The sequence below is a fragment of the Hylobates moloch genome, unplaced genomic scaffold (assembly GCF_009828535.3).
Source record: "Hylobates moloch isolate HMO894 unplaced genomic scaffold, HMol_V3 SCAFFOLD_16, whole genome shotgun sequence".
Classification (NCBI taxonomy): Eukaryota; Metazoa; Chordata; class Mammalia; order Primates; family Hylobatidae; genus Hylobates; species Hylobates moloch.
Window position 1 is genome coordinate 11,256,212 of NW_026652291.1, and position 12,909 is coordinate 11,269,120.

The 12,909-nt window shown below is 34.6% G+C and overlaps 1 protein-coding gene across 3 annotated transcripts in view; it reads right to left on the minus strand.

Annotated features, from left to right (window-relative positions):
* PPP4R4 (protein phosphatase 4 regulatory subunit 4) overlaps nt 1-12,909 on the minus strand; it is a 119,733-nt gene that overhangs the window by 8,079 nt on the left and 98,745 nt on the right. For 2 of the 3 annotated variants that reach the window (XM_032180044.2, XM_058429715.1), the window contains exons 20-23: nt 9,132-9,201; nt 8,606-8,692; nt 8,195-8,288; nt 7,050-7,120 (exon numbers count right to left, since the gene is read on the minus strand). The exons of the other annotated variant lie outside the window; for it this stretch is intronic. In XM_032180044.2, the coding sequence (XP_032035935.1) occupies nt 7,050-7,120; nt 8,195-8,288; nt 8,606-8,692; nt 9,132-9,201 (322 nt within the window). The remainder of the gene's footprint in view (nt 1-7,049; nt 7,121-8,194; nt 8,289-8,605; nt 8,693-9,131; nt 9,202-12,909) is intronic. 3 annotated transcript variants of the gene reach the window in all.

Below are 12,909 nucleotides of genomic sequence, written 5' to 3' on the forward strand. Positions count from 1 at the left end.
TTGCACATTAACCTTACATTGACCTTCATATATTAACCTTATATTCTGCAACCTTGCCATAATCACTTCTTAGTTCCAGAAGTGTTTTTGCCGATTCTTGTGGATTTTCTACATAGATGATCATGTTATCTGTGACCAAAGACAATTTGAGTTCTTCCTTCCAAAATCAGTGTATCTTTTCCTTCCTTTTCTAGAACTTCCAGTATGATGGTAAAAAGGAATGGTGAGAGGAATACATCATTGTCTTGTTCCTGATCTTAGGGGGAATGCTTCTAGTTCCTCACTACTGTGATGTTATCTGTAGGTTTTTTGTAGATGTTCCCTATCAAGTTGAGGAAGTTCTCTATTCCTAGCTTACTGATGGTTTTTATCATTAATAGGTGTTGGGTTTTGTCAAATGTCTTTTCTTCATGTATTACTATGATCATGTGATTTTTCTCCCTTGGCCTGTTAGTGTGATGTATTACATTAAGTGTTCTACAAATGGTGAATTAGTCTTCTATAACTGGTATAAATCCTACTCAGTTTTGGTGTATAATTCTTTTTATATATTGTTGGATTTCATTTGCTAATATTTTTTGACAATTTTCACATTTGTGGTCTTGACAGATGTTGGTATGTATTATTCTTTTCTTGGAATGACTTTGGTAGTTGGGTAATGCTGACCTCACAGAACGAGTTAGGGTGTATTCCCGTTGCTTCTATCTTGTGAAAGAGATTGTACATAATTGGTACAATTTATTCTTCAAATATTTGGTATCAGTGAACCCATCTGGGCTAGATGCTTTCTGTTTTGGAAGATTATTAATTACTGATTCAATTTCTTTAATAGATATGAGCCTATTCAGATTGTGTATTTCTTCTGTGAGTTTTGAACTGTGTCTTTTTTTTTTTTTTGAGATGGAGTCTCACCCTGTCTCCCCGGCTGGAGTGCACTGGCACGATCTCGGCTCACTGCAACCTCTGCCTCCCAGGTTCAAGCGATTCTTCTGTCTCAGCCTCCCGAGTAGCTGGGACTATAGGTGCATGCCACCACACCCAGCTGATTTTTGTATTTTTAGTTGACAGGGTTTTGCCATGTTGGTCAGGCAGGTCTTGAAGTCCTGACCTCAGCTGATCCACCCGTCTCTGCCTCCCAAATTGCTGGGATTACAGGCGTGTGCCTGGATGAATTGTGTCTTTCAAGGAATGGGTCCAACCAGCACCATTTTAAAAAATATTATTCTATCACCATTGATTTATCTTTGAAGCCTTTGTTAAAATCAACTGACTGTATATGACGACATAGAACACAATATCTTGATTACTAGAATTTTACAGTAATTGTTGAAATCAAACTTATATTTAAGTTCTCCAGCTTTTTCTTTTTCAAAACTATTTTGGCTACACTGGGTCCTTTTGCATTTCAATACAGATTTTTAGAATCTGCCTATAAATTTCTGCAAAAAGACTACTAGAATTTTAATTAGGATTTCACTGAATCTCTGGATCAATTTATTAAAAAAACTGGCATTGGAACAATATTAAGTTTTTCAATCCATAAACATATCTCTCCATTTATTTAGGTCTTTAGCTTCTTTCAGCAATATTTTAAAGTTTTTTATGTATCTCTAGCACATTTTGTTAAATTTGTCCCTGAGCACTTAGTGTTTTTGAAGATACTGTAAATGTTATTTTTTTAATAAACTGTCTTTTTCAGAACAGTTTTGATTTACAGAAAAATTGAGATGACAGAACAAATAATTCTCATATATCCCCCTCAACCAATTTCCTCTATTAACAGCTTACATAAGTATGCTATATTTATTTTATTTAATGAACCAATACTGATACATTATTAACTAAAATCCATAGTAGTTGTTATTTTATCTAATAACAACTTTTTCTGTCTCAGGATTCCATCCAGGATACTATATCACATTTATTTGTTAGTTCTCTTTAGGCTCTCCTTGGCTGTGACAGTTTCTCAGACTTTCCTCAACAGCTTTACGAAGTATAACTGAAGATAGGCATAAGTCCCCACACAATGCACAGTGGATTCGTGTTAAGTAAAAGGTATCCAATCTGGCATTCCAAGCTCTGACTCTGACCTTTCCTTACAGTTTTTTTTGTTTGTTTGTTTGGTTTTGGTTTTTGTTTTTTTTTTTTTGGAGATGGAGTCTCGCTCTCTCACCCAGGCTGGAGTGCAGTGGCACGATCTCGGCTCACTGCAAGCTCTGCCTCCCGGGTTCACACCATTCTCCTGCCTCAGCCTCCTGAGTGGCCTGACACCACGCCCGACTAAATTTTTTTTTTTTTTTTGTATTTTAGTAGAGACAGGGTTTCACCATGTTAGCCAGGATTATCCCGATCTCCTGACCTCATGATTCGCCCACCTCGGCCTCCCAAAGTGCTGGGATTACAGGCATGAGCCACAGCGCCTGGCCTCCTTACAGTTTTATCTAACACTACTACTCCATTATACTCACTCCACACTCCAGCCAAACTAGTCAGCCATTGCTCCCTGAAAACACCAACAATCATCTTTTGTTTATGACTGGTACTGTGAATGGAATGTTATTCTATACACATCTCTGCCTGTCAAAATCCTAGCATACCTTAAGGTTCATCTCAAATGACATAATCATCTTGAAGCCTGTTTTGAGTCCGACAAATAAGATCTCTTCTCTATGCAAACATCTGACACATTTGTTAAAAGACGTTCTGCTTCCATTTTCTCTTTATAGATGTATTATATAGTAAATATTTTCAGTTTCTATTTTAAGTAATGAATAACAATAATAAGCACCTTTTTCTAACCAAGAACTCTAGGAGATATTTCATTCAACCTACAGTTCTCCCTCAACTAAAAATAATATTGAGATATTCTCAATAGATGCAGAAAAGGCCTTTGACAAAATTCAACAACGCTTCATGCTAAAAACTTTCAATAAATTAGGTATTGATGGGACGTATCTCAAAATAATAAGAGCTATCTATGACAAACCCACAGCCAATATCATACTGAATGGGCAAAAACTGGAAGCATTCCCTTTGAAAACTGGCACAAGACACGGATGCCCTCTCTCACCACTCCAATTCCACACAGTGCTGGAAGTTCTGGCCAGAGCAATCAGGCAGGAGAAGGAAATAAAGGGTATTCAATTAGGAAAAGAGGAAGTCAAATTGTCCCTGTTTGCAGATGACATGATTGTATATCTAGAAAACCCCATTGTCTCAGCCCAAAATCTCCTTAAGCTGATTAGCAACTTCAGCAAAGTCTCAGGATACAAAATCAATGTACAAAAATCACAAGCATTCTTGTACACCAATCACAGACAAACAGAGAGCCAAATCATGAGTGAACTCCCATTCACAATTGCTTCAAAGAGAATAAAATACCTAGGAATCCAACTTACAAGGGATGTGAAGGACCTCTTCAAGGAGAACTACAAACCACTGCTCAATGAAATAAAAGAGGATACAAACAAATGGAAGAACATCCCATGCTCATGGGTTGGAAGAATCAATATCGTGAAAATGGCCATACTGCCCAAGGTAATTTATAGATTCAATGCCATCCCCATCAAGCTACCAATGACTTTCTTCACAGAATTGGAAAAAACTACTTTAAAGTTCATATGGAACCAAAAAAGAGCCCGCATTGCCAAGTCAATCCTAAGCCAAAAGAACAAAGCTGGAAGCATCACGCTACCTGACTTCAAACTATACTATAAGGCTACAGTAACCAAAACAGCATGGTACTGGTACCACAACAGAGACATAGATCAATGGAACAGAACAGAGAACAGAGTCCTCAGAAATGATGCCGCATATCTACAACTATCTGATCTTTGACAAACCTGACAAAAGCAATGGGGAAAGGATTCCCTATTTAATAAATGGTGCTGGGAAAACTGGCTAGCCATATGTAGAAAGCAGAAACTGGATCGCTTCCTTACACCTTATACAAAAATTAATTCAAGATGGATTAAAGACTTAAATGTTAGACCTAAAACCATTAAAATCCTACAAGAAAACCTAGGCAATACCATTCAGGACATAGGCATGGGCAAGGACTTCATGTCTAAAACACCAAAAGCAATGGCAACAAAAGCCAAAATTGACAAATGGGATCTAATTAAACTAAAGAGCTTCTGCACAGCAAAAGAAACTACCACCAGAGTGAACAGGCAACCTACAAAATGGGAGAAAATTTTTGCAACCTACTCATCTGACAAAGGGCTAATATCCAGAATCTACAATGAACTCAAACAAATTTACAAGAAAAAAACAAACAACCCCATCAAAAAGTGGGCAAAGGACATGAACAGACACTTCTCAAAAGAAGACATTTATGCAGCCAAAAAACACAGGAAAATATGCTCATCATCACTGGCCATCAGAGAAATGCAAATCAAAACCACAGTGAGATACCATCTCACACCAGTTAGAATGACCATCATTAAAAAGTCAGGAAACAACAGGTGCTGGAGAGGGACTGTAAACTAGCTCAACCATTGTGGAAGTCAGTGTGGCGATTCCTCAGGGATCTACAACTAGAAATACCATTTGACCCAGCCATCCCATTACTGGGTATATACGCAAAGGAGTATAAATCATGCTGCTATAAAGACACATGCACACGTATGTTTATTGTGGCACTATTCACAATAGCAAAGAGTTGGAACCAACCCAAATGTCCAACAACGATAGACTGGATTAAGAAAATGTGGCACATATACACCATGGAATACTATGCAGCCATAAAAAATGATGAGTTCATGTCCTTTGTAGGGACATGGATGAAACTGGAAAACATCATTCTCAGTAAACTATCGCAAGGACAAAAAACCAAACACCGCATGTTCTCACTTATAGGTGGGAATTGAACAGTGAGAACTCATGGACACAGGAAGGGGAACATCACACTCCGGGGACTGTTGTGGGGTGGAGGTAGGGGGGAGGGACAGCATTAGGAGATATACCTAATGCTAAATGACGAGTTAATGGGTGCAGCAAAACAACATGGCACATGGATACATATGTAACAAACCTGCACATTGTGCACATGTACCCTAAAACCTAAAGTATAATAAAAATAAATAAATAAATAATAATATTGAGATACTAAGACAGAATATTTTTCAAATATTTTAATAAAATATTTACTCTCATGATACAGTTTGGCCCTGTGTCACTACCCAAATCTCACCTTGAACTGTAATAACCCCCATGTGTTGTGGGAGGGACCCGGTGGGAGGTAACTGAATCATGGGGGCGAATTTTTCCCATGCTGTTCTCGTGATAGTGAATAAGTCTCACGAGATCTGGTGGTTTTATAAAAGGGCAGTTCCCCTACATACACCCTCTTGCTTGCTGCCATGTAAGACACGTCTTGCTTTCCCTTTGCCTTCTGCCATGATTGTGAGGCCTCCCCAGCCATGTGGAACTGTGAGTCAATTAAACCTCTTTCCTTTATAAATTACCCAGTCTTGGGTATGTCTTTATTAACAGCATGAGAACACACAAATACACCTCATAAAATACATAACTTAAGACTTTGGATGTAAGTTTTACAATCTGTGGACCATATCTACTCTCTTGGTTCTTAAGGTCACTTAAAAACTAGCAAAGTTAAAACTAAATAAATTAATGCACTTAATTAAAACTTTTAAAAACCACTTCTGAATCAATATTCTTAATGATTTAGACAAAGAAATTTCTTGACAAAAAATGTTACAAGATCATGAATAAATATGCTCATTACAGCTAAGTGAAGAAGTACCAAGAGGACAGGTGAGATTCATCCAAATCTGAAGAACCCCTTATGAACATCTATAATCATCTATTAGCTCAAAGCTAATTCAAACCGATTTTGTACACTTAAATTTTTAAAGGCACTCTATATTTTAAACAAAGTTCTTAAACTCTGAATGTTCCTTAGTACCTCCTAAAGAATTCACAGCTTTACTGAGCTGAAAGTAATCAATAGTTTTATTATTTACAGTCCAAGATATGGGGAAAATTTTAGTTAATCAACTTTCTGTTATCAAATTATTTCTTGTGATAATCATAGTCTACCTTGCAGAACCACTCTATATACTGTATGTGAATGTCAATGCTTTAATGCTAGAAAGATTTTCTCTTCCAGCAAATGAAACAGTTTACAGAACAGCCAGAGTATATACATTCCTCATAAGAATTAAAAAGAAAAAGAAAAAGAAGACAGAATACTCAAAATGAAACCTAAAAAGAAAATGTAACTAAGCTCTAAAAATTACAGATCTTTGAGCAGATTCACTACTATTTACATCTAAAACAATTACCATAGATCAATAGTAAAATTTTCAACCAGTATTTCCAAAGTATAAAGTTAAAAACACACATTTAGCCACTAGTAATTTTAACAATATAGTCTACATTATTTATAGTATAATTCTATGCTCTATTATATAAGCCAGAGGCCAGCCAATTAGTCTGTGGGTCAAATCTTGCCCACTGCCTGTTTTTGTAGATAAGGTTTTATTGGAACACCGCCATATCTATTCATTATGTACTGTCTATGGCTGCTTTTACTCAGTAACAGCAGAGTTCAAAAACTGTGACAGACCAATTTGGCCAACAAAGCCTGCATGTTTACCTTCTGGCCCTTCAGGGAAATATGCTGACCCCTGCCACAAACTTCCAAATACATAATATTGTAAATGTTTAGCTGTTCGTCTAGATTTACAGTGAAGTCCTGTTGTTTTTAACTTCCTTAAAAATCATTGCAAAACCTTTTTGTCTGTGCCTCAGTAAGCCTTCCCAGTATGGTAAAACATATCCTATCACTTTTGTTCTTTTTCTATTTTAAAAGTACTAAACTCTGAGTCTTGACATAGTGAAGACAAAATAGTTTAGTCAAATATTTTCTCAATTGCTAGACAAAAGTTTAATTTCTTAGGGATCTGATAAAAGATATAGATTTAAGAAAACACTGTATCTAGTACTAAAGAAATAGGTCATTTAAGGAAAATAATATTTTGTTAAATTTAGCAACTTTTTGAAGAACTTAGATTGCTACTTACCAGTTAGTGAAAGCACAGAAGTCTTTCCTAACCCTGAGACAGAAGTTGTATATCCTGTTGTAGAACTTTTACTAGAAAACAACATGATTTAGTTTAAAATACAAAAACACACTTCTTACAATCTCAGTCATCTAACACTTGCGCTGTTTTAATCTTCTTTTTAATGCTTTCTCCTACTTATGAAACGTTTGTTGCTTTTATTTCTCATTTTTTTTTTATATTCATGCCTCACAACACTTACGTCGTCTATAACTTGAAAGCATTTTCTTAAACTTTTGCTTCATCAGAATTACAGTTTTTCTTTTGAGGTTCAAGCAAGGCAGCTAAGATGGGTAAAATTTTCTTGGAAGTAAAACTTATCTTTAGTTATAATCTCTTTTTTTCCATCTTGAGATCACTCTATTGGCCAGGTACTCTTGATGGATCTACTGATAATGCCTAAAAACACAGCTGAAATTCTGTAAGAAGCTATCTTTAATAAAAGAAAAATACTTTTTCCTGAAACATGTAATTTATCTTGATAGACAAAGGAATAGTTTTAAAGATATTTGTTTTCTTAAAATTATTTTGCTTGTCAATTGACATACAGCAGTTTGTACAGCACATATAAAAAATCATGGTAATTTAATTTATATTGATTCTCTCCTAATCTTAACTGCTTGTAATTTTGTCTCCTGGGCTAAAGGGGAAAACAGACATTCATCTATTGTCAGGCTAACTCCGTCGTGATCACTTTATCATATGAACATGCCAATGGCTTCTTTATAGACAGAAACAATATTAGTAGCAAAGGGATGTCTATATACATTTAGCAAACGGAGCATACTCACAGGTATTAAAAGTTAAGTGGCATATGTGATATACTACTATCTCCCTCATGAAATAATATATGGATTCTATGATATTATTAAATAGTATCATGTCAGTATTCTTCCTAGAATGCCAGAATACCTATTTTTGTGAAAATTGTTTGAGGTCTCTTATTTTTAAATATAACAATCCCTACAGAAGAAAACTCACAAACTATTGGCCTATAAAAAAACCTCAAAATTAATTCTGATTTTTATAAAATGTAAACTCATATATATGAAGATGTGAATAAAGATAAAAATTATGTTAAAAATTGAAGAGCTGACAGATCATACCTAGCACATTTCTCTAAGTTGCCATATTTTGCATGAAAAGCTTGATTATTAAAAGACTGGCTTCGAATCAATTTGGATTTCTTGATTTCTTTACCTAGAGTAATAAGCAAAAAAAAGAAAATGTATTCAGTTTATCCTCAGCTGCTCCAACCCCCATTCCCTCCCCAACTACCATCATTTTCAGTAAAACACAGATGGCTTTAGCCTTTTTTCCTTAATTTGAGCTCACTAAAGTATCTTACACTTACTACCAATTAAAAACTACCAAAACAACTAATGATAGAAGGTGAAAAGTGCTTTAGAATGAGATCTATTATCCTACTGTATCTCATCTAATAGAGTGACTTTGCCAGCAATTTTTATACAAGGAAGAAAAATTACAAAAAGATATAAAAAGAAGTTGTTTCTTACTTGTCGATGGGGTGACAGAAGAGGGTCCAGGAACAGAAATGGGGATGTTCTTGGGCAGACTTTGCGTTGGTGTCTTAGTGTCTCTACCTAAAATAAATTCTGCTTTAAGTTCTATAATTTCCTCTAAGTCCTTATTAATCTCCATAAATACACAAGACAACTCAGACAATATGAATCACTATCCCTAGCTAAGCAGCTTTCTTTTCCAAATATTCTTACTTGGTAATATTTACATATTTCAATCTTTGTTATTCAGTGATCAATTTCACAATCTTACAGCTGTTATCAGACTTGAAGCTTTTCTTTTGAAGGATCTGAACGTCCACTCTGGTTCCTGCCTTTCATTCATGTATTCTTAACATCTGTACCACATTAAGTGGCCAATTTTCAAAAACAACTTTTCAAAAATGAAAGAAAGTAAAGCAATTTTCCATATCAAATAAAAAATTCAGCATGGTCTTTTAGAATACCAGGATGCAACATTAATTATGTAATTAAGTGGTGAAGACATAGAAAAACTACTTACGTTTCTTTTCAAACATTTTATCATTCATGGGCCTTCCATCATTCTGTTGCTTTTCTTTCTCTAACTGTTCCTGTTATTAAGACAGTATCTTGCATTAAAGGTACAACTGAAGTAGGTTTAGAAAATTGTTCTGAGAAATTAAGCATTAGAGATTCAAGTAAAGTTCATAAAAATGCCTAAAAGAAGTATTTTTTTCCAATGTTACTGTCTAAAGAATTCAGGGTTCTTTCAGATTTGTGCTCTTTTCATATCTACAGAATTATGCCCTTGAGGGTTTGTCAAGCTAAAACAATGAGTTTGGTATCATTGTAATAATGACCCTTCATTTTCTAGACAGTATTTCCTAAATCGCATTAGCAAAATATCCATTACTTTGGTCATTTCAATTTCAGATTGGTAAATGGCTAAATAATATCTTTCTTTAAAAAGATTGAGAGAAAAGAAAATGGTCTTGGATATTTTTAAATGCTTTATTTAAGTATAATATACATAGAGAGGCTGGGCACAGTGGCTCATGCCAGTAATCCCAGCACTTTGAGAGGCCGAGATGGGTGAGTCATCTGAGATCAGGAGTTTGAGACCAGCCCAGCCAACATGGTGAAACCCCATCTCTACTAAAATCATAAAAAAATTAGCCAGGCATGGTGATGCACACCTGTAATCCCAGCTACTCAGGAGGCTGAGGCAGGAGAATCACTTCAACCCGGGAGGTGGAGGTTGCAGTGAGCCGGGACCATGCCACTGCACTCCAGCCTGGGCGACAGAGTGAGACTCCATCTCAAATATATATATATGTATAAAGAAAGTACACAAATTATAGGTATACAAATTCATAACTCAATGAATTTTCCCAAAATAGACGCACTTGTATAACTAGCTCCAATATCATGAAACAAAACGTTACCAAAACACAGGAGGCCCTTATGCCAACAGAACAAATAGGCAAGAAAATCAATAAACACAGCAAGTTCTGAACAAACTTGGTATAACTGACATGCTAGAATACTACAGTTAACAAGTGGAGAATAAACATTCTTTTCAAATGCACATGTAAATTAAGGAAAAATATGGAGAAAATAAGATAAAGAATTTCCACATAGAAGTAGACTATATTAAAAAAATGGAAATTCTAAAACAGAAATAAAGCATAAAACTGAAAATTTTCATTGGGTGGGATTAACAGAGTTATCAATTTTCTACATGTTTGCCTCTATTATCTTGATCATATTAATCACAGTTATCTTGAGGTCCTTGTCTACTAATTCCAGTATCAGGATTATCTGTGGTTCTCTTTCTATTGTCTGTTTTTGTCTTGGGCTGGGTCATTTGGTCCTAAAATTTTTTAGAGTCTTCCCTACAGCTTCTCCCACTGGCAATCCTGAATTCTAATCTTGCTTTGAAAGGCTGCTGAAATAATAAAATTTCCACTTTAGTCACACAAATTCTTGGCACAGAAATAGAAAATACTAAAAGAACCAAATGGAAATTTTAGAACTGAAAAATATAATATTGGAAATAAAAAATTCACTGGATAGGCTCAGCGGCTCAATGGAGATGACAGGGAAAGGGTTGGTAACACTGAAGATACATCAAGAGAAATTATTCACACTGAGTAGCACAGAGTTTTTTTTAAAATTGAGAAAAAACAAAGCCTTGTAGGCCTATGGACAATAATAAAAGATCTAATATATGTGCAACTGGTGACCCAGAAATAAGAGAGAGAAAAATTGGAAGAGAATATGTATTTAAATAAACAATGACCAAATCTTCCCAAATTTGGGGAATGATATACATTTACAGATTCAGTAAGATGACTAAATCCAAACTGGATAAATTTCAAGTAAATATTGCCTAGACGCACCAAAAGCAAGCTGCTAAAAACAAAAGCTAATGGACAAAAATATTTAAAGTGTCCAGAGAAAAACAATGCTTCATACAGAAGCACCAACAATTCAAATGAGAGTAGCTATTTTATCAGATGTTATGGTGGCCAGAAGACAGACAGAAACGCATTATTAGAATGCAGTAAGGAAAAGGCTATCAACCCAGACTTCTATACCGATTGAAAATATCCTTCAGGAATGAAGGTAAACATAAGACATTTTAGATAAAGAAAAAATAAGAGAAGTTGTCACCAGAAGACCTGCACTTCAAGATTTGCTAAAGAAAATTCTTTTATCTTAAGGAAAAAAATACCAGAGGGAAATTTAGATCTTAAGCAATGAATGAAGAGCACTGGAAATGGTAAAGATCTCAGTAAATGTAAAAGTTTATACTAAGAGTGTATTCTTCAAGATACATATGACAAAGCAAAATTACAACACTGTCTGGTGGGGTCTTCAATGCAGATATAATTCATATGACAACTGTAACATGAAGAATGGGTGTGGAGGGAGTAAACAGAGTTGTATTATTGTTGAGTGACATGATATAATAATAACAATATGTAGACTGTAAAAGGTTAGGTATGGATATTAAAATCTCTAGAGAAACAAGCAAAAAAATTTCCAAAGACAGGAGAGAGGAAATCACTAACACAAGAATAAAATGGTTATCACCATAGATTAACACCATAATTAAAAGGATAATAGAATATTATAAATAACTTCATGCCAACAGATTTGTCAGTTTAAATAACATGTAAACTGGGGTGGAAGGGAAGCAACTTACCAAAACTGGCAACAGAAGAAATAAAAGATCTACATTATCTAATGTCTACTAAGGAAATAGAATCAATTATCAAAATACTTTCCAAAATGAAAACTCTAGGCTTAGATAACTTCAGTAGTGAATTCTATAAAACACTCAAGGCAAAAATAAAACCAATTTATACAAACCTGGTCAGAAAATAGAGAAGGTGGGAATACCATCCATCTTGTTTTATGAGGCCAGAATAACATTAATACCAAATCTGATCCCAAAAATGACAAAAAGGGGAATTATAGGCCAATTTCACTATGAATCTATGAACACAGATGCAAAATCCCTTAACAAAAACATTAGCCAAGAATCCAATGGAGAAAAATGATAATAAACCATTGCCAAATAGGGTTTATCTCCAAAAGACAACATTGGTTTACCATTTGAAAAATCAGTGTAATTCAGTGTATTAGCAGAATGAAGGAGAAAAATCAAATATCATTTCTAGATATAACAAAATGCAACAACCATTCACAAAAACTCTCAGCAAACTAGGAGTAAGAGGTAACTTCCTCAATCTGATAAAGGGAATCTACATAAAACCTATATCTACCATCATACCTGATAACGAAAGACTGAACTGTTTCCCCCTAAGATCAGTAAAAAGACAAGGATGCATATTTGTACCACTTTAATTTTACGGGAGGTCCTGCACCTTGCAATAAGTCAAGAGAAAGAAACAAAAGGCACAAATATTGAATAGAAAGAAGTAATATTGCTGTATTTAAAGAAGATATGATCGCTTACATATAAAATTTTAGTTTTAGAAAATCTAAAAAACAATTTCTAGAACAAATAAACAAATTTAGAAAGTTTATAAGATACAAAGTTAATATATAAAAATCAACAGTATTCTTATACTTCAGCAACAAAAAACTGGAAAGTGAAATAAAAAAATGTATACTTCCATTTATAATAATGCCAAAAACATAAAATAGCTAGAAATAAATTCTAGACTTCATATCAAAATGCAAAGGCCCTAGACTGGCCAAAGCAATCTTAAGAAGGAACAAAGATGGAAAACTTACCTAACCAAATTTCAAAAACACTATAAAGTTACAGTGATCAAGACAGTTTG